At 37.6% G+C, this 25,762-nt stretch overlaps 1 protein-coding gene across 1 annotated transcript in view; it reads left to right on the top strand.

Moving 5' to 3' along the window:
- Window positions 1–8,032: 8,032 nt before the first annotated feature.
- The window catches only part of pcbp4 (poly(rC) binding protein 4), a 34,777-nt gene continuing 17,047 nt past the window's right edge, over window positions 8,033–25,762 (top strand). The window contains exons 1-4 of the mRNA XM_011477233.3: window positions 8,033–8,173; window positions 23,009–23,199; window positions 23,302–23,325; window positions 24,573–24,605. Of these exons, the coding sequence (XP_011475535.1) occupies window positions 23,092–23,199; window positions 23,302–23,325; window positions 24,573–24,605 (165 nt within the window). The 5' untranslated portion in view covers window positions 8,033–8,173; window positions 23,009–23,091. The remainder of the gene's footprint in view (window positions 8,174–23,008; window positions 23,200–23,301; window positions 23,326–24,572; window positions 24,606–25,762) is intronic.

Here is a 25,762-nt window from a genome sequence, read left to right as displayed (position 1 = left end):
GAAGATTAAAGCTTAATCCTTGGTCGAACTACCGGTAATCAGTTACCAACAGTAGAAAATGTTATTCTATCAAATGATATAAATATAATTTATCAATCGTCAATATATATAAATCAGAAAAAGACAAAACAAAGACTCTTTAAAGTCCTACTCTGATCACCTTTTGATATATTTTAAAAGCATTCCCAGTGGTTTTTTCCTTGTTTCTTTGTTTTGTTTTGTTTTTTGCCAAAATAAGAAAACATGTTGTTTTCTAGGACATATTTGGTTCTGCAGAGTGGCAAAAGTTCATTAAAAATTCATCTCTAGAGTTTTTGTCTGTTCCTGGGTCACAACAACTTAAATTAAGAAATACACAGAAATGCAATTTTAAGCTTAATTTTCTTTATCTATGTCCTCCATCATCAGAAAAATGTCACAAAAATATGTTAAAACATCAAAAAGATTATTTTTATTAGAGTGGGTCTTTAAAAATGCCCCAAGATTTACTTAATCTACTGACATAAGATATTTCTTGTATTACTATAAAAAGAAACAATTTCCAGTCTTGCCAGCATAGTTTATATCAAATGTGACAAAATGAAAATAAAATAGTTAAAACGGATGAATAAACAACGGCCTCGGTAGTTCAGGCTTGGAATCACAGATATGGGCAAAACCCAGTGCTTTAATCAGTTCCGAGATTTTTCTTTTGGTTTTAGCCACACAACACGGGCCTTTATCCTTTAGATAAGGACAGCACCCCTACAAATTATCCACACAGATGAAGACCTGGCATGGGCAAATATGATTCAAACAAGAATGTGCTTGTTTTTTGTTCAGAATCTTTTGTTATTTGAGGATGCATATATATCAGCCGTTGAATGCAGGGATACCAGTAACAACCAGCTCAGCGAAAGGCTCTGCTGTGAACAATCTGGAACTTTCAAAATAGCCCATGCTGCTTCATTGTGTTCTGTCTCATTACATTTTCTCAAACCTCAGTGAAAGATCAAAGGCTGTCTAGAGGTGCTTTGAGTCTCTGAAGAGATTGTATTTCTCTGGAAAGGTGCAGTCAAGGACTTTGATGTGGTCCTAGGACATGATACCAGCAGTAAGTTTTTTAAAAGCTCAATTTCACATTTCTGCACTACAGGATTTACAAAGGAACGTTCCCCTTTTTTCTGCCACATAAACAGTTGCAGGGATGGTGATAATGTAGGATTCATACATTTCGCTTCATCTACGGCTTTTGTAATTTTGTTTCTGCACATTTGACAAGAATAACAAAATGCTCCTCATACTAATCAGATTAAGTTTCTGTCTGCAGGCTGCTTTAACCACAACAATGGTGCCACAATGGTGCTTGCTTAGCACACTTGTGCACCTGCACATGACACATGATCCCCTTGCCCTGTCTCAGACATGCCCCGAAGGACCCCTTCTCCTCACATCCACCATGTCAGCCTTACTTTAGAATTATTATTTTTTCATAGATACCAAAGAGAGCATGTGACCCAAGGCTTTAGCTTTGGTCTTGTGGCTACGACATTAAGAATAAAGACAAGCACTTGCACTTGAAAATGGTTTAATCAATTCTGAAATGTGGTGTGGGAAAAGGTTTCAGTTATTACTCTGAATAAAAGCACTCATTATCACCATATAAAAGAAAATGTAGCTTCAATAAAATTGCAGAGGGAGAAAGAGTGAAAATTTTATGCATAGAAGACTAAAACCGTAGCTTCAAAGGCCTCTCAGTTTAATGAAATTATTCTAACACAAAGTGGTGTCAGAGTGTACAGTTTAGTTTAATCTACAAATATCTTTGCTATCAATTTAAACACTTAAAGTTGTTTTGTGTCTTTCTCGACATGTCGTGAAATTTCTGCATTTGACATGTCTTTCATGACAAACACTGCTGGTTGTTAGTTACTTTGTGGTTTTCAGGAGTGACGTGCTTGAAGCAGCTTTAAAGTGCTAAGAACTCTAACAAAGTTCTTCAAGGACGCACTAGAAGCATTTCTGCTCATGATTTATTCTCAAAAATAATGTTTTATACCAAACTGACATTTAATAGATTTGCTTTACGACAGAAAAGTTTTTTTATTGAGATTCAATTGCTGATTTTTTAAAGTTAATGTCTGTCCAGCCTTACATAAAATCTAAAAGCATCATATTTGAATTTAAATTCACAGCAAATGTGTCAGAGAACTGAAGCAAGCAGGTCAAAACTACATACATTTTCTTTTGTCTGTGTCCTTTCTTTTTTTAGCTCCTGGACATTTATTACCTTTTAAACTGTAAATGGTTGCGAGATTGCAACAGTCATTAACTTGAAGTCACAAGTCCAATATTTGCTGTCTATTAATTCTGTTTCCCCACCAACTCCTGTGGGAAATAAATGAACTGAGCTGTTGAATGCCGCAGTGGTCCACTTTGTCTTTTACTTTAGTTGTTGGTCCTGCAAAGAAAATACACACAGAAATTTGAGCTGTCCAACTGATGTAGAGCTGCAGCTTTAAGAATTGTTTTAGTTCAATACATTCAGCTTTTTAATTTGAGACTTTTGTGAATGATTGGCTAAAAAAGAAGTATGTGTGTAAGTGGGTTGCTTATCGAAGATTAGTTTGATTCATATCATCTTATTTTACATTTACCTAAAATGGTAAATATGAAACACAGATGTGTGCCTTTTCTGCATGCATCCACAAACACATTTTGTGTGGGTGGTGCATGTACAGTTGAAACCACTCAGAGATCTGGACCAAAGTAATTCTTTTTCTGAAAGTTCTTTAACAAGTAATTTCCCCTGAATATTTAAATTCTGATTGTTTCTGTGAAATGTCTTGGGCTTTGTCCACATTTGATCAAATCATTTCCTGTTCGCTTTTAAATGCAATTTCATGCATCTTTAATGAAAGTGAAAATAAGCTCTCTAAATCACACCCCCCTAATGCAAATCAGCTCCACCGCCATAAATATGTAAGGATGCATGTCTGAGAAGGTACACGCAGGTGTGTGTCTGCTTTATTTGCATTTCCAGCTCATTTTGAACATTGAAATAGCAGCTTTGGACTTCTCTTTATGTCAATGAAATATTAAACTATTTCTTCTTCGTTTTGGTTTGTACTAGGAGTCTCTTTCATGTTTCATAAATAAACACCAGAAAATAAATATCGGGCCATTGCTTTTTGCTTGAGACAGAATTAAAGATGATTTTAACTTTCATGAAGATCAAGCTGAAGCAGACGCTGCTTTAATGAAAGATTTACCTTCTGTGAGGATCAGGCAAAAGCAGAGATTCAGCCCTCCCTCCCATATGTCTTCACTCACCATTAGACAAATATAGGAAAACCGTGAATTTCCACACATACATTTTTAGACATGTGCCTGATAGCAGTTAAAAGGAAAAAGGTGCGCTAAAGCTTTTACCTTTTCCCATCACTTGATATGTGTTTTGACAGCCATTCAGTTTGAGGATTATTTCCTTGACTAAAATGCTTCAGGTAAGCAGAAAAAATGTATATTCTGTGTCCCCAGGAGAAATGAATGTCTACCAAGAACTGCTGATTGGAGCTCAAACAAAACACTTGTGACTGTTGATTGTCAAGTAATCATTTTATAAGGTGCCCAAGGTGTACCCCGCCTTTGTCTAACAGTAGCTGGGATAGGCTCCAGCAGCCTAGTGACCGCAAAAGAGATTAAGCAGGTTTCGAAACGGATAGCTGGCTGGATAAAAGGTGAGTTACAGCTACACAAACACAGGGTGAAGTTCTGACAGTTTAAACAGATCTTTTCATTAATGATCAATATTTTCTGACCAGGATAAGTGCTATCTCCAACAAAATAAAGTAACAGTATTACCTCAGTAATAGATTACAAAGTTCTGACTTTTGAAATAACAACAGATTGTGAATTTGGTGCATTATCCCTTAGCTCTTCTATGCTTTAAATTGCTCAACACAAACCCTGGAGGAAGGGTGGCCATCCATCCATCCATCCATCCATCCATCCATCCATCCATCCATCCATCCATCCATCCATCCATCCATCCATCCATCCATCCATCCATCCATCCATCCATCCATCCATCCATCCATCCATCCATCCATCCATCCATCCATCCATCCATTCATCCATCCATCCATCCATTCATCCATCCATCCATCCATCCATCCATACATACATTAATCCATCCATCCATCCATCCATCCATCCATCCATCCATCCATTCATCCATCCATTCATCCATCCATCCATCCATCCATTCATCCATCCATTCATCCATCCATCTATACATTCATCTATCCATCCATCCATCCATCCATCCAACCATCCATCCATCCATCCATCCATCCATCCATCCATCCCACTCTTCATTGACCAAAAGCATTTGAGAACTTTAAAAAAATATATATTATTGTAGCACATTTTATTTTAAAGGGCCTATATCATGCAAAATCTATTAAATTTTATTTATACAGCCCAATATCACAACACTGTCGTCTCAACGGGTTTCACACTGGTAATTGTACAAAAACATACAATCAGTCATAAAATACATTAGCTGATTGCTAAACTAAACTAAACGATGAAAGTAAACCGGTATCCCTGGCCTAAAACCAACCTTTTTGAATTTTTAAGTGTTTTATAATGTTAGTTTCTCACTATCAACAACCCCAAAGCAGTATTTTCATCCATTCACGTTTTTCTGAGCAATCCTCTGAAAAAACTCCACTCTGAGCACGAGCCCCTCCCATTCCATGAAAATGAGTAGGTTCTTTCAGATATATATATGAATGAGAACAGCCCCTTCCAGGAAGAGTCTGTGCTGCCGGCTCCACCAGGCTAACACACACACACTTTCTCTGAGGAGCTAACAGTGATCGTCAACAAAACGCTTTCCTTTTATCTGCTCAATATGCACATCCATCTTTGCAAAAACGTTGGATGTTTTTGTGGACGAAACGCAGGCACGCTGCCGAGGCTGACTCTAGGTTGATATCATGAATTGGGAGGCAACTATATGGTGCGAACGCTGGTGCCTTACTTCTGGGTAGGAATAGAACTGTGAAAATAACTAACTACTTTTTTAGTGTGCCTTTGAAAGGCATAAGAAAAGCATGATATAGGCCCTTTAAGTACTTCTGCAATCATCAATGAGATGTGACATTATTTGCACACAATGAGTTTTAAAGCTGCAACCTAATTTTGTGTGATGGTATTTCTCTTGCATTGTTTTTGAAACATTGCAGAGTAAAGGTAAGTGAAAAATCATTGGTTAAGACATTTTTGCTAATGCTATCACTCCATTATTAGGCAGCATAATGAAAAAAAAAATTCTTTCTATCCTCTCTATCACAGGGTAACCAAAACTAAGACTGTGTGGGAATACTCCCCTTACTAATTTCACTCACACAACTGGTCCTGCTGGAGTGATGTGTGCATGTGGAACACAATTATCAAGTCAGAGGAGAGGAAAGAATAGCCTCATGTCCCACCTACGGAGTCTTAAATGCCAAGACAAGGAGGGAGTGTTAATCAGCTGAGGGACTGCCTTGTGAAACACAATTGCATTTGTGCTCACAATGAAAGCACACCTCTTAAATTTCTTATTTCTGTTCCTGAGAACACTGTTCCGGGTACTTCCATTTCAGATTGCTCTTCAGTCCTTTCCGACATGCTGCAGTCACATTTACTGCTCGGGTTTCATGTGTCCGCTTTCCTCTACAGGGGCTTTATAACAGCTAAATGCTATACAGGCCCATAACAATCCTTTGGTGAGTTACTAAAAGGCTTATAGATCTATAATATAGATTTAATGACAAGTACTCATAATCCTGGTGCTATAGAAATATGCAGAAGAAAATAATTTAAATTGAGTTTTTTTTTAAAGCTTTGTAAATGTTGTCATTGTGAAACCTTACACTGAATGAATGTAACTCTTCCAATAGGAAGGTCTAATCAAGAAACATTACTGAAGTGTGGAATATGTAGAACAGTAATTTAAAGTATGATATTGCTGCATATTCAGGCTTTTTTTTTCCCCTAACTAATGCAGCTTTTACTCATTTTTGCCATATCTGTCTTTCACACAGCTGGTGGCAGACCCCCTCTCAACATGATGGATTTAAGATCACATAGCACCTCCTACTGTTTGAAAAAAGAACATCTATCACTTTTGTCAGCTCATATGGACCACAGCAGGTTGTTCGTTAAAGGTTTTTTGTGTAGTTTGGTGCCTGATACATGTGGTGTCGCTGTAGATACCCCACAGAGCTAGTTTGTGAGGGATCGGCTCGCTCTTTCTTAGCCCTGTGATGTGCTTTGAGGTTGCAGTTGATTAGAGCTGTTTTAATCTTACCTAGTGAATGCAGTTAAATGCAGTTATTTCATTCACTCACAGAAACACACTTGTGCCTCATTTCCGCCATGTTGGATGTGATTTTTCAACCTTTAGCCATTATCACAACCATTACCACCAGGGGTGCATTGCTTAATCGACTTAATCGAAGAATCAATTTATATTCCTACAATCCAACCATCGTAGGAATATAAACATGGTTTATATTCCACCACGGTGTGGTAGAATGTTCCAATTATGTTCCGCTTGTATTTTCACATGGAAAAACAACAGTGGGTGGGCTGAACTAAACTAAAATGGGAATGAATATGTTATTAATTCTTGTTTACTTGCTTGTTTGTACACATATTTAATTTACACTTGATTCTCTTGGAAGAAAGACGAGGAATTTGGAAAACTTCACCTGCACTGTTCAGTACGCAGATATTGTAACAAAGACATCAGTAAAGTTGTTATTATAGCTTTACAGTGACTGCAAATGCAATGTTTTTATTTGTATAAGATGAAATACAAGTGTGAGTTTCACCATGATACCAAATAAAATTCTTTAATCAAATTGCCTATCGTTGTTCTATAGGATATCAAAAAGTTGAGTGGATGCATACTTTTGGCATCTTTGGCTATCTTAGCAGATAGGCTACAATGGTTGAATTTAACCCTTGTGCTATCTTTGATGACCCCACCCTTACATTGACGTGTTCTCCCTAACATGACAAAGGTGGATGAAGGTGGAAAGATTTCATGTAATCCATGGACACCAGTGAGGTTCACAAATCATTGAAGAAAAAAGGTTCAGTGCACTGTCTAGACTCTAGTGGGTCTAGATGACCCAACTCCCAACGTTAAAGTGCCTAGGATAGCACAAGGGTTACAAGAGAACTATTCATAACTTTCCTTACTTTTGTTGTGTTTGTTAGACAATTAGAAACGATTAAATAAACCATTCATAAATCTTCTGTATATTTGGTTAAAAAAACAAACAAATAAACAAACAAATAAATAAATAAATAAATAAATGAATAAATAAATAAAAAACTGCAGTTTTTTAATTCATGTGGACAACTCAGAATGAAAAACACAAGTGAAAATGCTTCGTTTTCACAGACCATTACTGTGAACAAGACTTGTAATGTAAATAAAAACACACTAGATGGCACCACGACAAAAGAAAGCTGCCAATCAAGCCCACGCCATAAACTTGAAAGGAAATCATTAAGCTCAGGGGGAAAAAAGATATCGTCGATAATTTAGTGTAAGCAATAGAATGCATTAATACTGAGAGGAAGAAGGAGAAAGTCTGCATACTGTACGCTTTTATTACCAGCATCTCTTGACATTGCAAGAGAATTCCAGCAAAGCAAGAAAACGTCTCCATTCCTTCATTCAGCTCCCTCTCCTCAATTATCCAAACCGCGCGCAGAAACATGGGTGATGCTGAATAACCATAAATGTGCCAACCTGCGTGCGTCCGGCGCGCGCCACTAGCCCACGGCCCGGAAAAAATTATGTCCCCGCAGGACTTCACCCAGCAAACATGCACGCGCATGATACAAACAGCTGAGCTAAAACATTATTATTGGCTCACAATTTTTCTCCCTTCGTTTTATTTTACGCAGAGACAACTCTCCCAGCAGGAGATTTAGGTGCGCGCGCGCACGCGCCAGAGAGCAAGAGAGAGACAGAGGGAGCACTCTGCTTTGCTGACACTGGGGGAGGACAGTCCGCACTACACCCCGTGTGTCCCAGACATGCGTGGATACCTAGCGTGATCGGCGGAGATCCATGGAGATAGTTTAGTGGAAAGTCCAGTAACATTTTACATGAAAACAGGTGAGTGACTAAGCTCGTTTTTTTCTGCTCGTTGTTGTTTGGTCTGCGCATCGCCGGTTCTACAACTTAAATTGCTCCTCCTAATGAAGTCATAACATCTAGTATATCTGCAGTCTAATAGCGACTTTTAGTGTTTGTATTTCATCGAATGTTAAGTGTTTGTGTCCAGTTTAATCACCACACATTTTTGTATGTCTTAGAAAGCCAAAATTGAGCCTAACTTTACCACTATCCCTGTTTTTGCATAATTAGAATTATGGATTTGAATCCATGTTTATGAGAAGTGTCTGACATCTGTGTGTGTGCGTGCATAATGAACACTCTGACTGGCATGGTAAATCTGGAATATGGCAGAAAGTGTCCAGATGAGCAGATGAGACAACTGGGCTCTTGTTTGTGGACGGTTATATGTTAATAAAAGTGAACCCCAGTGATTCTCCAGGCCAGTGCAGAACACAAAGCTTGTTCTCAACAAGTCCCGTACAGTGGGCGCCTGGCTGCTGGTGCTGAGGCAGCGAGTGTGTGTGACAGCCCCATTATTCACCAAGAGGCCTAATTGCAACAGCATTACACACTTGATAGAAGATCAGCTTTAGGAGAAATATGGAAAAGGAAATGCGCCAAGAATTTGGCTGCAAATTTGCTGTTAGTTCAAGCTGAAAAAAGAAAAATGTATGGGTTATAATTGGTCAACTTTAGGGGAAGTTCAGCTGCACAGCATGTGAAGACTCTGAAACAGACCATCTTTTGTCCCTCCCTTCTCTTTGTTTAAGCAGTTTTCTGGGACAAACTTGCAGATTCTATAAACATTGGTCTCAATGTTTCTTTTAGATTAAAGAACAAAACAAGACCGCTTCAGAGGATGTTTCCATTTTATCCTCTATATGGCTCGGAAATCTAATCCTGAACCAGAGCATAATTCAAATTCTTCCAATTAAATCATCAGATTTAGAACCTGACTTGTTAAAAACAAAATTTAAAGCAAAGGGACACTATCAGAGTCTTGCAAGCCACATTGGTGTTTTGAGAGAAGCATGGTGAATGAAACACACTGTATGGGAGCTTCCATGAAGGATGAGAACATGGTTTAGATTTATCTTCTTGAGCACATAGTGGAAATCAATAAGGAACATAATTTTATTCAGCTGGTGTGTGGTTGCAGTGAAGAGGAAGCTTTTCTGGTTGCAAAGACACTGCTTTGCCTGTTTCTACAAACTAAAAAAGAATGTACAACTTGGCTGATGCGAGATACAGCCATGTTTTTAGTAGCTCTCAGGGGTATTTGTCTATTGTGTACTGCTGACTCTTTATCCGGGTTCAATTCAATCTTTTAATGCACTCTTAGAGTCAGGGCTCTAATAATAAATGGAAGAACATATTCAATAATGAAACTCCACCTGCATTTCTGCTGTAGATTGAGGGTCGGGGCTGAGAGCCTTCATAAATAACAGAAGCCAGTCCTGACACGTGCTCCTCCAACGCCTGGGAACTGCCAATAATCCCTCTCATCTTGTAATATGCTGTTGTTGCAGAGTAAGAGGAGTGCAGAAAAACAGTTTGGGTTTGGAATCTTAAGTAAGCCACAGCATCTTAGCACAGATACGAAGACAAATCATAGATATGCATCCGTGTCTGCTGACAAGGAGAGTGTCAGAGGAGCATTCTTGGAAAATGTAGGTATTGGTAAACAGAAGAAGACTCTCACTTTTTTTTTTTTTTGTGATTACCCACCTTGAAGTGTTACTGATTTTCCATGCATGTCTGGAATTAGCCCCACAACATTTTTATGTTTTTCACATGTTCTCTGTCTTGTCATGCTTCCCATTTCATAAGACAAATTAAATTTGTCACCTCATCTCAAGAATGAATTTCTTTGTTGCAGCTTTGCAGTGATCCAAATTAATTTCCTCTTCAGTCTTCTGTAATTAACCTGCTTTAAAGTAATTAACCTAAACATGTTGCAACAAAACATGCTTATTTGGTTTGCGATCTTTTTATCAAACACTCATGGTTTGTCATGGTGTGGCGCTTACAGCGTTGATTCATTTGTTTCTTTCATCTAAAAGAGGATCTTTTTTTCCATGAAAACACAATGTGACCCTGGTCTTAGCACAGACGCAATGGCTGACAGAGCTTCAGGCTTTCGCTTGCAATGAAAGGATAGCTCTGTGTTTAGCTCCACGGACCGACCCAGCGGGCCTCGTGACTCGCTCGCAAAGAGTCTCATGAGTGTGGTTTATTTAGTAAAGAAGTTAACTTACAATAGTCACTTTTATTCTGTTCTGTTGAGGAAACTACTGAGGAGCGAAACGCGGGTATATTCTCCAGCAAGTTTTAGACATTGAACAAGAGAGCCAAAAGACTGCACTTGTGACTGTAATTTGCAGAGCCTTGCAGGGCACTAAATGGAGGTTTCTCTCTAGTCTGTAGCCATTTGTATGTGTGTGTATTTTTCAGAAAGAGAGAAGGTTTTCATCTTTGTTCAGCTGGCGAGTGCCTGAAATATTTATCAGGGACTGCACTATTTTTGGGTTTGTGCTCAGTTGTTTTGGAGCTTACGTAAGGTGAACCTTTGTCTCAACATGCATGGTAATGTTTTATTCTAAGTAAAACATTATTAACTCTGTCACCTTGTGCATACTAATGCTGCGAACAGCACAGATTTTCCGCTAAGTTAAGGACTTTGGGAGTTATCTCTTAAATGGAGGAAACACTCCTACCCCATCTGTCTAATGTAAACTTCAACTATGACGTTTAGTGGAGGGGCTTTGTGTCAATTATGGAGCCTCTCTAGATCATCTCAGGTTTCCTGTTTCCTGGAGATATTGATCACCTCGTCTCTCTTTCCTCCAACTGTCTCCATCTCTCCTTTTTTCTCCTCCTGATTTGCCTCTATAGCTCTCCTCCTTTCTCCTCCGAGGTGTCAGATTCTCTGACTCATTCCCTAGTGTGGAGGATGGGAGGAAAGCAGGGATGAAAGAGAAGAGAAAAAAATCTTTTTGCACATCAAGAAAGTGACCTTCATCTAGTCCAAAAAAAAGGATGGGGATAAAAGCTGGAGTTAATGTCCTGCCAAACTGTAATCTCTGCTGTGCAATTCAGAATGAACCAAACGGGGGCTTTCAGATAATGAGAGTCAAGGGTTGTAAAGCAAAGTAAATAGGAAGCTCCAGAGTTGTTTATAGAGCGTCATACACTTCTCACATGCTGCTTCAGTATTGCAGCAGGGAATGTGAAAAGAAATCACATCATCATGTTTTTTATAGTTTGGCTTAATGACAAGTATGTGACGTACAGGTCATGACTGAACCGCCCCCGTGCTGACTAAACCTGGCATTAACACACACTCTGAAAGTGCCACTGTGTCGCTGCAAGTAACAGCTGCTTCAGAGATAACAACTGACAGGCCAGAAATGCAGCCCTGTAAGGCTGGTTATCTGTGTTTCTGGGCTGCTTCAGTCCTGCTGATAATGAGATAAACGAATGAACTTGGACAGAACTAATTAGAGGATTGGATCTTTACAAAAGACAACAGCATCAAAACCTAATCAATGGTTGTTCAAGGGTGCTCTTATTAAAATAACCTATCAGTGAAAAGTACTCAAAACTGTTCTGAAAAGGAAAGAATAGAACATGCGACCATAACAAAGTGTGCTATAATGCTGTTGCCTTGCAGCTAAATGAGAGAAGTTGATCTGTACGAACGCTTTCAACGTGACACACAAAACAACCTTGGTGGAGTCTCTGTATGATTGACTTCAAACAACATTTCTAAAGTCTCAAATAATTTAAAAAATGTGAGGATTTTATTCATTTAAAATTAAAGTTTTTTTTTTATGTGGAGAATTTAAAATAAAGATGAGCCTCTGTTTACACCCACAGTTGTTAGACCCTGGTGAGGTTAAAGGCCTGCAATACTCACACCTCATCCGTCCGTACAGATGAAGCAGAAACAAGCATTCTCACAATAACCGTGTCAAGATGCTTAACACAAATCACTTACCGTATTTTCTAGACTAGAAGACGCTCTGAAGTATGTTGCAGCTGCTAAAAAATGTCTAATAAAGAAGAAAAAATATATAAGTCGCACTGGAGTACAAGTTGCAGTTTTGGAGGAAATTTACTTTGCAAAATATGCCAACATTTCATCTGTAAAGGTAATTCGTAATAAAAAAATAGGTACGGGTTAATAGCCGACGAAGTATGCATTATCACTTTTTAATGCACGCCGTGGAAGCCTGAAACGTCTGACGCAAAGCTTCCACGAAGTGCGTTAAAAAGTGATAATGCACACTTCGTCGGCCATTAACTCGCTTATACTATGGTCACGTACAAAAGAAATAAATAGTAACCAGTTTTTAGTCCTTGTATTTTTTTCCAATTTGGATCACTTTTCTCACAAAAAGCAGACTATTTGTTACAAATAGTCCGCGTTGCGCCGCACCACCGCTGCAGTCAAGATTCGGCGATATAAAGCGAAATATATATGCTGATCTTTCCAATGGGTTGAATAAAGCATCAGTTCAGAGAGAAAGTTCACCTCTTACCGCTTGTTTTTATCCAGATGATGAAGCAAAAGGTTGTTTTAAAGATGCCGGCAGAGTGAAACAGAACATTTAAGCTAGGTGACCGGAACTTATTTTTTCACCGTGCGGTTATCCTGTGGTATATCACTTTTTAATGCACACCCAGCAGCCAATCAGAATTGAGTATTCACCTCGACCATGATATAAAAAACAATAATAGACTGAAGATATGCAGACTTCACTACCATAGCGCATTGATGCTTATTTAGCTGCATGAAACATAGAAGGAAGCTGGTATATTAGTAAAACATATTTTAAATCACTTAGTCTGTTGAATTCTTCATCCTCTGTGTCAATTTAAAACAACTCTGCCAAGCCCGGCGTAATGCTACGTACACACCAGCTATATATGCACATTCAAGAACGCTTTTAGCATACAGTGTTCACACTGGAGTGTCGCTACCCAATACTAGTGCATGTACAGTCAGGACCATACTTATTTGGACAGAGACACATTCTTTCTAATTTTGTTTCTGTACATTACCACAGTGAATTTTAAATAAAACAACTCAGATGCCATTGAAGTGCAGACTTGGATGACATGGATTGAACAAAAAGATTGCATAAAAATGTGAAAAACTAAAGCATTTTTTAAACACAATCCCTTCATTTCATGGGCTCGTTAGTAATTGGACAATTGCCTTCCATGCTATTAAATGGGCAGGTGTGGGCAATTCCCTTGTTGTGTCATTATGAGTGAAGCAGATAAAAGGCCTGGAGTTGATTAGAGGACTCATGCTTGCATTTTGAAGATTTTGCTGTAAACAGACAACATGTGGTCAAAGCAGCTCTCCATGTAGGTGAAAGGAGCCACCATTAAGCTGAGAAAACAGAAAAAAAACATGCCAGAAATTGCTACAGTATTAGGAGTAGCAAAATCAACAGTGTGGTACATCCTAAGGAAGAAAGAAAGCACTGGTGAACTCAGCAACGCTAAAAGACCTGGACGTCCACGGAAGACAACAGTGGTGGATGATCGCAGAATCATTTCCATGATGAAGAGGAACCCGTTCACAACAGCCAACCAAGTGAACAACACTCTCCAGGAGGTAGGCGTATCAATATCCAAGTCTACCATCAAAAGAAGACTGCATGAAAGTAGATACAGAGGGTACACTGCAAGATGCAAGCCACTCATAAGCCCCAAGAATAGAAAGGTAGATTGGACTTTGCTAAAAAGCATCTAAAAAAGCCAGCACAGTTCTGGAAAAACATTCTTTGGACAGATGAAACCAAAATCAACCTCTACCAGAATGATGGCAAGAGAAAAGTATGAAGAAGGCGTGGAGAAGCTCATGATCCAAAGCACACTACATCATCAGTAAAACACTGTGGAGGCAGTGTGATGGTCTGGGCGTGCATGGCTGCTAGTGGCACTGGGACACTAGTGTTTATTGATGACGTGACACAGGACAGAAGCAGCCCAATGAATTCTGAGGTGTTCAGAGGCATACTGTCTGCACAGATCCAGGTGAATGCAGCCAAACTGATTAGGCGGCGTTTCATAATACAGATGAACAACGACCCAAAACATACAGCCAAAGCAACCTCGGAGTTTATTACAGCAAAGAAGTGGAATATTCTTGAATGGCCAACTCAGTTACCTGATCTGAACCCAATTGTGCATTTCACTTGTTGAAGACTAAACGTCAGACAGAAAGGCCCACAAACAAACAGCAACTGAAAGCCACTGCAGTAAAGGCCTGGCAGAGCATTCAGAAGGAGAAAACCCAGCATCTGGTGATGTCCATGAGTTCAAGACTTCAGGCTGTCTTTGCCAACAAAGGGTTTTCAACCAAATATTAGTAAAGACCATTTTGTTTTCAGTGATTTCATTTGTCCAATTACTTACGAGCCCATGAAATGAAGGGATTGTGTTCAAAAAATGCTTTAGTTTTTCACATTTTTATGCAATCTTTTGTGCACTTCAATGGCATCTGAGTTGTTTTATTTAAAATTCACTGTGGTAATGTACAGAAACTAAATTAGAAAGAATGTGTCTCTGTCCAAATATTTATAGTCCTGACTGTGTCTGTAGTTGGAAGAGGCTTGGTGTGAAATGCTGAAGTGGCGCAAATCTCGCAAATCTTTTTTCAGGCTTTTTTTTACACAACTGTATTTAAATATATAAAAGACTTGGTGTCATATAACTCCAATTATTTCCTACTTCATGATCAATTTTCAAATGGTTGGCACTTGGCCATGCAAGACTACCAAATCCGAGTCCGCGTTCAACCGGTTGAACGTTCAGTGCATTCAATGGCCGCACGTTTTGTATGTAGAACCCAAAACAGACCTAAAAATGTTTCGAACGTAGAAGCCCGAAATACGTGTTTACATAGACTTTTCATTGGAAATGGCTGCTTGATCGCGTGTTTCTGAGCCAGGTATGAAAGTAGTGTTGCTATTTTTTTTTAAATATACTTTTAAACTGATTTTAAATCACATAAGATGCACCCCCCCCCCCCCCCCCCAAAAGTGACTTATACTAAGAAAAATTTGGTGATTTTTAAACATTATTGCAATACAATGTCATTTACACTTGAAGCACAAAGCTTTGCTAAGGCTACAGAGACAGATATCTCCGTCACTATTGTTCTATGAGCAGCTAAAATATGCCAGGAAGCCAGATATGTCTGTCACTTTCCTTTATTTCCAGAAGTGTTTTTATTTACACAACTAAATAAAGAAATGTGTTGAACTGCATGTTTGTTTTTTGATCTTGTCTAAAGTTTTGTGTGCATCATTTTTCCTAACATGAGCTAAACAATAATTATAATGATTAAAAAAAAAAAACACTAACAATTATCCAGGCTGATATTTCCTTGAGGCTCATTTTGAATTAGGTGTGCTTTTCAACAGATTTGTCTTTATATGCCACGTATTTTAGTCATGGATGAGTACGAGTTTTAATTTGCTAACCCCCTCCTGCCGCATGTTAAGCTTGTCATCAGCAGTCCACATTTAGGCGCCGTGGCTGCAGTGAGTACAACTGTTGGTCCTCTCTCAGAACAGGGAAGCCAGGCTGGCTCCAGGAGCAGGATGCAGCTCAGGGTCCGATAACCCTCTCAGGGGCTTTGTGGCTGACAGGCAACTTGTGCTGCAGGCTGACACGGTTGTGCTCTAACACCAGATGAAGCCGGGCTCTGTTGGGAGAGTGCAGTCCCCTCTGTACTGAGGGCTGACCCATCTCATTATATGTGACAGAGCTGAGACAGACATGCTGAGAGATGAAACACTGCTCTTTAATTTCAAGCCTCTTCTGTTTCACAACTAAAGCCCTCTTCACCTGTCCATTTCTCATTTTCTCTTTTCAGGAGAAGGACGGAGAGCAGGTTCAATTTAGAAATTTTGTAAAGCTCTTGAAAATTGCATGGATAAAGATAAGCGTACACTTGTGATGTAGAAAGGTTTGGCTTTATTCAGTCCCGAGTTGATGTTCTTTTAGTCAGAGACACATAGCACAGTTTCTCATGTTATTCACAGTTTAGGTACTTTAAGACAAAAATATATATTTTCTTATTTTGTTTTTTTGCTTTAATTAACCATCTCTGCTGTACGGTGGCTCTGACGTGTAAATCATATCAACAAAATCATATTAAATATCACGATGACAATCAAAAAAGCAAAACAAATTAAAAAAACAACATTACAGATTAGAAATAAAAACAAAATTCCAGACAACAAAACAAACTAACACAAAAAACATACTGGTAGATTAACAAAAATAATTTCCAGAAAACAAAATGAAATGTAAAAACAACAAAAACATTAATTGCACATCGCTGATTGGATGATGATATCCAGTTTCGGTTGATATAATGGACAAACCTCATCATCGTGTCAACAATTTTTCTGTTGTATCTAGTTTCTTATTTCAATTTTTAACATTTTACTTTGCTTGAATTAAATAGCTTACAACACTGAACAATATCTTTAATATTTCTGGAATATTTTACAAATAACTGTAACTAAAAATACACATTTCATACATACATAACATACATTATAATATTTTCTTTTTGCAGAGGTATTTGTAACATTTATGCATCTCTTACCTAGTATGGATCAAAATGTCATGCACTGCATTTTTATGTCTTCCAGTTTATCTAAAGCATAGTTTTCCATTGTCTTTCTCTGTCAAACTCTTTTAGCTGCAATTTTCCTATAATAGAGTTAGCATCCTGCTATGGCACAGCTCTGAAGCTATTTCATATTAGTGATGCCTGCCAGTATAACCCGTGGATGTGATGTAGTTAAAGCCCATTCAGTCTTTTAGAATATTTCCTTTGCTTTTGTGAAGGTCGATTTCATCCAAATCTTGGGGTTGATGTAACAAACCTGCTAAAGGGCTACATTACGAGGAACGTGACTCCTCCTTTCACACGCTTTTATTCTCAGCATACAGTCAGATGAGTAAACACAAACTAATCCAGAATTGACCTCCTCTTAGCTCTTTGTGAATTTTTGGCTACAAGATAATCTCCTCAGTACTTCACTTATGCTTGGATGAATGAAAAAGTGTTTGACCACAACAGCCCCCTTAGAAATAAATAAAAAAAATCATACCCCATGGACAGAGTTTCTTTAAATGAGAAAAAAAAGCTGGGATGGGGTACGAAAGTAAGAATTCTAATTTCTTTAAAAATCTAGTCACTAAGACATGTTTTCTCAAATTAAAATTATTTTGCTATAGAAAAACTTTCTTGAGGCCAATATTTGTCTTACAATACTATAAATAGGACACATTTGCTTGAAACAGGGGTCTTTTTACTTTCTTAACATAGACATTTTTCAGTGTAAGAGCTTAATGAAGATTTTTTTTCTCCATTCTTTTTTTGGCGTTACAGACATCCCACCTACTCCAACTTTGCTGTAGTTTTAATTGGTATATGATTGAAGAAAATATCAAATTTTTCAGTGGATTGTCTCGATCAAAGCCTGTCTACATGTATGCGTGTGCATGCTTCTTTGTGTGTGTGTACTGAACGAACTGTTGGCTCCTTTTATCCTGGCAGCTGTATATGAGATTATTATTAGTGTTTTGTTTTGCTCGTTCCTTTGAACGCTGTGCTCTGTATCTGCGTTTTAGTCGGGCGGGGGGCTGAAAGAATGGACTGTCACCTCGTGGCCTATGTGCGTGTGTACTCACATTGACACCCTCTCACTTACTGGTCTGCATGTGCACACCCTATAGTTCACCTGGTCCTCTTGCCTTCTGTGTGTCCATCGAGGAGACACACAATCCCCCTGACCCATTGCATGTGCTGTATGCAGAAGGGAACCCTGTTTCTGTCTTTCACCATGGAGACCAAACATGTCCTCATTCCTTCTTCATGTTCCAAGCCAGCGCAGAGCTGTCTGTGGTGTGAGGGACGCGGTTGTCTCAGAACAGGTGTTCGGCGCTCTAGATCCTTTTCATCTTGACACCCGGAGTGGAGGGTCCTGAAAACACGGCAGAAAAAGGAGAAGAAAAATATTGCTGGCTTTTGTCTGGAGATTTCTGCTGGATTCTTTTTATTCTTGAAATCTTTGAAGTATGTTTTACACAAGTTTGACTCAAAATAACAGCTCTGGTTTCTAATTGCCATCAACTAAAATGATGGATTATAACAGGCTGTGGTTATAAATCTCTCACATATTATATACATTTCAATAATAGTATAAAAAGTAGCTCCTGGTAAAATGAAGTTTTCTTAAAAATGTCCTCTTATGTGCATCTAAATTATAAGTGGGGAATAAATCCTTTACAGTCTGAGCATTGGTTTGCTGTACTCTACTTTAATTACCGTACATGTAATGGTGAAAACTTAAAATGATTTAACAAACCTAACGTATCTCAAAAGGGTTATGTAAATACAATAAAAGAATCAGGTAAAAACAGAAAAGTTCAAACTTCCTAAAATTTAATCATATTTAATTTAAAAAAGAAACCAGAAAATGAATCTTAATTTGGAAATGCAAGTCAAATTTGAAATAACTTGACATTATTTTAAGCTACACTAATACATGAATTTCATTTTGTTATAGAAAGACCCAGTTGCTCTTTAAACCTGTATTTTACATCTCATCAATTTGGAAAATATGACTTATCTGATAGATTTTAAATATTTGGTACAAGAAACAATTACCGGTATATGGTGTGAAGCAATAAAATGTATGTTTCCACTAAACAAGCTACAATCGTTTAATCTTTGGGAAATCTTAAAAATGCACCAGGATTTTTATTTTAAAGATTTCTACTGGATTATTGTATTTTTCTTTTATCCATATCAAAATGAAACGAGGATCTGGAAGCAGTACAGCTACATACTAATACACTGGGTAATTTACTGTAATAACTTGCAGCATGATACTTTGTTACTGCAGTGCACTGCGAGCAAAGAAGGCTGAAATTATGCTTGACACCAAGCTTTTAACCATGCTTAGAATCTATAAGATTGTACCACCGTGTATAAAATCATGTTATAGGGGGGGTTCACATTTTGCTTGGGCTGACCTGCTTTGATTCTTTTGGAGGTGAATATAAGCTCTCAATTTATGCATGAGCACAACTGCCTGCTACATGAGAAGAAATTCCTTTTTAATTAAATTTTAGATGGCTTTAATATTTATCCTAATTTAATAAAAATGATGAAGACCATCACATTAGCCATGTGAAGAAAGCACACACAATGTTAAGGAAAAGGGGTTGGAAAACTAGCTTTAATTAAGGAAATAAAAAAATAAACATTTTTTATCTTGTTTGTGTGCAAAGTATTAACAGTAGTGTAATAAGCAAATAAAAAAAACAACTTTACCTCGTATTCAACAATATTCAATTACAAGGTTTAGTAGTATTATGAAATTGCAATAAAGCAACAAAAACCTGTTCATCTGCATAAAATAGGAACACCATATGCTACGGCTAAGGGCTAACGATTAATTATAATTACCGGCAATAAGGATTTTCCAAAGGGGTTCTAGTCTCTATGTTTATTAATAACATTTAATGTAAGAATTTGGCAAAACTGGTATTGCATCGGAAACTCTCCATGTGGAAGGTTCACAGCACTTATGACACAGGTAGCAGTACAAAACCACATTTACTTTTTTCTGCAGAGGCACTTGTAACATTTATTCATCTCTAACCTAGTATGGATCCAAATTTAATGCATTTTTATGTCTTTAAATTGTTCTAAGCTGTGGCATCCCTGAGATACTTTATGTTTAATGTTTTAGACATTGAAATTGCGTTTGTAATCTAATTAGTTACGGCCAATAGGTACATTTTAACATGTAATCTTAGAGGACAACATTTATTTACATGTTTGGTCAAATCAAAGTTACTTAGAAAAGCTAGTGAAAATTGTAAACATTTTCAAACATAAAATGGAAAACTTATAACACAAAATTCTAACCCTTAGCTTAAAAAATACATTAAAGAAACTGTCAGAATCTGACAGGTGTGATTTGACCTTTTTACCTAGCGTCTAAGACTGTATTATGTAAAGTAGAATTTTTTTCTACTCACGGTAAGTACCTTTAACCTTTACCGTGAAATGGGTTCAGTATGTGAGTTGCAGAGGATGAGGTGCTTGACATGTATTTACAACCAAACTGTGCATCAACGGAAGGTTTCTGATTCTTGATTTGAAGAATCTTTATTATCAACGTATAAGATAGTGGATTTTAGAAGAGCATTTATGTTATCACTCTTTCCAATGATAAATGTATTCATTATAAATTTGTAAATGTACAATGTACACATTTACAAATAAAACAATAAAAAATGCCTCCTTTTGATTCAATGTGCCAGGCATTTAGCTCCACCAAGACCTTCCCTAGAACTCACAGTTCTAGGGATGGTCTTTTGCTTTGTCAATTGTTTATTTATTAAAATGTGTAGTAGGGCTGCACGATATGAGGAAAACCCGCGATATGCAATATTAGAGATTAATTTTGTGACAACGATATAATTTGCAATATTTTGTGCAGGCCTAACGTGTTGCAAAATGAGAAATTTGTTATTTTAAGGAACATTTTTATAGATGATCTGCTATTTCAGTATAAAGCTTTTTTTTTTAATCTTAAACCCAAAATGCAAAAAATCAATAATAATAATAATAATAACATACGATAATAATTTCATGCTTTCCAATATTAAATTTGTTGTTTTAGTTCTGTCACTTACTTAGATTTCCAATTGTGCCTTCTTTATTTTTTCCATTAAAAAGATTTGTATGAGCAGTGACTCACAACTGAAGCGCCAATGTGATGTATTATGTTAGTAAATGCTGCAGGGCCAAGGTTAGTGTCAGTAAAGCAGGACAATGAAACAGTCAGTCCAACCTTGGCAGACTGAATTTTAGCAGTTTGACGCAGTCTGTACTTTGTTAATTCTCTGTTCAGCATAATCAGGTCTAATTTGGAACAGAGGGGCTCTGTTCATCCTGGAACGCTGCTGCTTGGAATTCTGGAAAAAAGGAGTTCCGAGGTTCACCACCCTCACACTGACACAGAGCACATGCCTTGTTATCAGCCCACAGAGATGCACATAATGATCCCTCCAACCATTAACTCCTAATGTAATAAAGCTCTAACATTTTAGTCTTCTCTTTCAGAGCCCAAAGATAATAAAGTTAGCCCACTGGCTGCACAAATGTGCTCGGAGATAACACTTGTTCAGGATGCATCAATCAAGCTTAAAGTCATGATCCGTGGGTTTTGCAGCTGTAGCTAAAAGCAAAGAAAAAATACTTCAGTTTCTGTTTATCTAAAGTCAACCTTCAGGTTCTATGTGATATTAATGTTAATTATATGTAGATGAAAATTTAGGCTGATGGTTCTGCAAACTGATCCAGTTAGAATCGCTTTTTACATAGTAAAACAAGGTTGACTTGACTTTTTAATTGAGCAAAATAAAGTCGCAAACATATTTTAACAGACTAATATCTGAAGATGTGTGCATCAGCTATTTGGTAGAATAACACCGTGCAGGAATGACACATATTAAAACAAAAAAGAAAGAAATCTCAAAATAACTCACCAGAAAACCTGCAGATTTGTAAAAAGACATGCTAGCACAAAGATAAGGCAGTGTTGGCAGGGCTTGGGCTGTAGGCTGGTAACCGTTGCACTGTAGGCTGACTGGCATGCGTGCGACGAACAAACAAGAAGCTTTGATGAGTTTAAAAAGGAATCATTCATTTATAATTGAGCAAAAGCTTAATAAGGAAAGTGCCTGCAGACAGAAACTTAAATTTAATTAAAAAAAACACACCATCTTTAAAGTTTTTGTTAGTATTAGTATTTTAGTTTGACAAATACAACCCCTTTATGTTCTGCCTATGGAGGTTATTCTACAAACACTTGTTCAGTTATCTTTGTTCTTTTACCCTCCATGCTGACAAATGTCGCAAATATAAATTTGAAGGAAACATGAGTGATTCCATGAACTAATTATACACACCGCACTGATGCTTGTGTGCCGCCAGGTGACTCCCACATTAATCATCACGCTGTGAGCCACAAAGCTGACATGCATACAGCCTTTGCCACATTGTCATTCTGGGATCAGTACATATGCTTCTCATTTGCTGCCTGTGCAGAGGTCCTGCTCTGTATTTTTTTCTAACAATGACATTTGAATGCTTTAGCTGAATGAAGTGAAGCGGATAAAACTTAAAAATGCTCTAAAATATTCATGTATTTTGTACAAAGTTGAACCTATTAATTTTGTATGAATCTAAATTTTAAGCACATTTCAATTTTTATGTATATATATACCATGAATCTAACTGAGAGAGAATGTTAAGAGGCAAAGGCACCATGATAAATATCAACAGCTCATGCAGAGCTCGTTGGATCCCAAAGCTCTGTCGAAATGCTAATGCTGTTGGTGCCTCTAGTCAATAGCGTTCACATGCAAAACTGCGTTAATCATGACCTTGTTATGAATATAACCATCAATATTACACTGAATTAAGCAAATTAAAATGTTTCATAAAATGAAGCCTAAAATTATAGCTGGTTGCATGAAAGTTGTTTATTTCTTCGGTGTGCGGCATATGGATGCTCTTTTCTAAGGAATGATCCAATTAGAGTCAATATTCTTTTAGCATATTCAGACAACGAAGTTTTTGAAATTATGTTACCTTTTAAAAAATTCAGCGTCGCATCTGTGAAGTTAATGACTGATTCAAAGGAGCATATGTGGGCTCATAAAAAATGGATCAACTATCATTTCACTTTCTTTCCTTTCTCTCAGATCTTCCCTGAAGGAGCACAGACAGGCAGAAAAACGCACCCCAGCCTTCGCTCAACTGCATGACCAGCGAATGAGCCTTGTTCATGCGTCTCCCTGCGTTCCACTCCCACATCACTATGAACTGTGAGCAGGACTTCGGAGATGGGGGCTTGGGAGTGACCCTCACTCTACGACTGCTCATGCATGGAAAGGTTGAAGAAATTATGTATAAAGCAGCGCTTTTAAAGTTATACTCTGTAATCACATTTATTTAACTTTTGTGTTTTGTTTTTCTTTCTATTTTATGCTTTAAGGAGGTTGGAAGCATCATAGGAAAGGTGAGAACTCCTACATATCTTTCCTTTATCAAATATATTTCTTATATAATCCAAGTTGTTATTTTAATTGGATGCTTTTATCACAACAGGCAATTATATACAATTATTTTCTGAAAATACACTTTATTATAATAATCTGAGGAGACTTTTGGGATTAATGTCCAATACACCATTTGAGGGTTTTATGTGAGTTTTCGCTGACACTTTCTTTAGGATGATATTCTGTTCTCTTTTGATTCTGCTTTGCAGCCGCAACAAACCATCCAACAAATAGTTGTTGTTCTGAATATCCCCATCTGTAATATAATCTCTTTAAAGCACCCTTTCCGGGACCTCCTCACTACCCCCAACTCCCATAAAGCACCTCAGCAATCCATCAAGCAGAAACATTAGTGCACCGACTACAAGCCTTGTGCTGAAACTGAGCTCTGAAGACATATTACCACTGACCACTTTTGGGTACTTTTAGTGTCTGCTGGGAAGGGTTTGTCGGGAATGCGTTGCTTCAGAAATCCTTGCAATCAAGCTTTAAAAACAGTAGAAAAAAAGCATAAATTCAGAAAAGAGGGAAAAGGCAAGACTTTACAACAGAAGTGAAAGGTGTTGAATTCATAGCAAAGGATTAAAGAGTGGGACACAAAGGGAGAGTTTTCCATGAGTGACTAGAAAAAGAAAAGCTATTTATTCTGCAGTACTTGGTCTTATAACTTGCATCCTCATCCCGTTGGTAAACCGCTTACTTCTTCCCCATCAATAGAGTACCAACACCAAAGTCACAATAGAGCACAGACACTAAATTTTCCTAGGACATGATAATGTGTGGTACATGGGTGAGACAATGTTTCTGGTAATAAATACTTTTGTAAAAATAATGGTTGACAGATACATCAAGTACATGAAGGTGTGAATTGTTTGAAAGGAGCTAAATGAAGAGAGAAACAGGAGAGAACATAAAAGCCAAAGGAGGATGTGTTGCAGTCTCTACAAGTCTGGCAGAAATGCTGTTGTCTTTAGCAGCATTTGTTCACACACACACACACACACTCTGCCTGCAGCATGCAGCCAAACCCCAAATATATGTATCTTATACAAATTATGTGCTAAGATGCAAAGCAGCTTCAAACCCTGGATTGCAGAATTTCATGGTCTTAGATGTCACATTGACTGTGAGAGCGACAGAGCTGTGATGTATGAATTCAAGTATGTTCAACTCTCTTAAAAGCTGTCCTTCAACTTGTCTTTTGCAGAAAGGAGAGACTGTGAAACGAATACGAGAAGAGGTACACTGTCCTCATTCTGCAGCATATTTTAGTTCATGTTTTCATTGTTATTTTTCCATCTTCTAAGTCTACCCCCCACCCCCAGTTCTTTTTTAATGAATCTCAAGAGTGCAGCCAAACTAAAACCCGCTCGGTTAACTCTGATTAGTCTGACACTGCTGGCAACATATTTGATTCTTTTACAGCTGAAAAGGTTTTGTATTGTACTTTATGAGGCAGAAGGATAAACAGAGGAATCCGTGCAACAATGCGACTCTGCAAAACTGCTATATGGAGCAGTCAGCCATGGAAGCTGTCCAGCCATCCATTCAAACATCCATCCTGCCAGGCAGTTTCGGCCTTTGTTGCCACCCTGTGAGCTTCCTCCTGTCTGTCCCTCTCCAAACCTTAAAGTCACACAGGGGAGGATGACTCATTGGACTGAGAGGGGAGCATATCCCAGAGCTGAGGGATTGTCATGGAGAAATGTGTGAGAACACATTTAAAAAAAAAAGACGTATGAGAAAATTGATTTATTGTTCAGGTTTTTTGTCCCAAATAAGAAAGTGTACTTTAGCCTTTTTTTTTTTTGTTTTTTTGTCCTTTTTTTTATAGCACAGGACGTGCATTTGGACACACTGGCTAGATTGAATTTCAATGACAAGGAAGAAAACTCGATTTGTTCTTGGAAATGTGCATATCTGTTTTCTGAGTAAGATCTGAGTAAGAGGATGGATACCCATTTCCAGCCTGAGAGGCAGGAAGAATTTGTTTGAAAAATTTGTCACGCAGAATACTAAAAGGGCTTTTTAGTATTTTGAGAGCCACAATACACAGTTAAAGACTTGTAGAACTAATAAATAGGTGTCAACATTTCTGTTAGGAGTAAGATCTTTAATTTCTTCAAATTAGCTGGTAAAATAAATAAATAAATAAATAAAATAGGCAACATGCATTAAAAGTAAAAGATAATAAATAAATATAAATGAAAAAAGAAAAGCAAGATAATCTCATCAGTTTTCAGTAAAAAAAAAAAGAAATCAATGGAACGTATCAATGTAGAAGTAAAACTTAGAAGATTAAAACAAACGGTGTGAAAAAATATATATATATAATATTATCTTTTTTTTTTGCTGATCCTTATGGCTAAAAAAAGGTTAAATCTGGTCGCAATTTTT

This window comes from Oryzias latipes, chromosome 7 (genome assembly GCF_053564925.1).
Source record: "Oryzias latipes strain Hd-rR chromosome 7, Olatipes_Hd-rR_3.1".
In the NCBI taxonomy this organism is placed as follows: Eukaryota; Metazoa; Chordata; class Actinopteri; order Beloniformes; family Adrianichthyidae; genus Oryzias; species Oryzias latipes.
The sequence above is the reverse complement of the archived record's forward strand: the minus strand, read 5'-3'. Positions and strand labels throughout refer to the sequence as shown.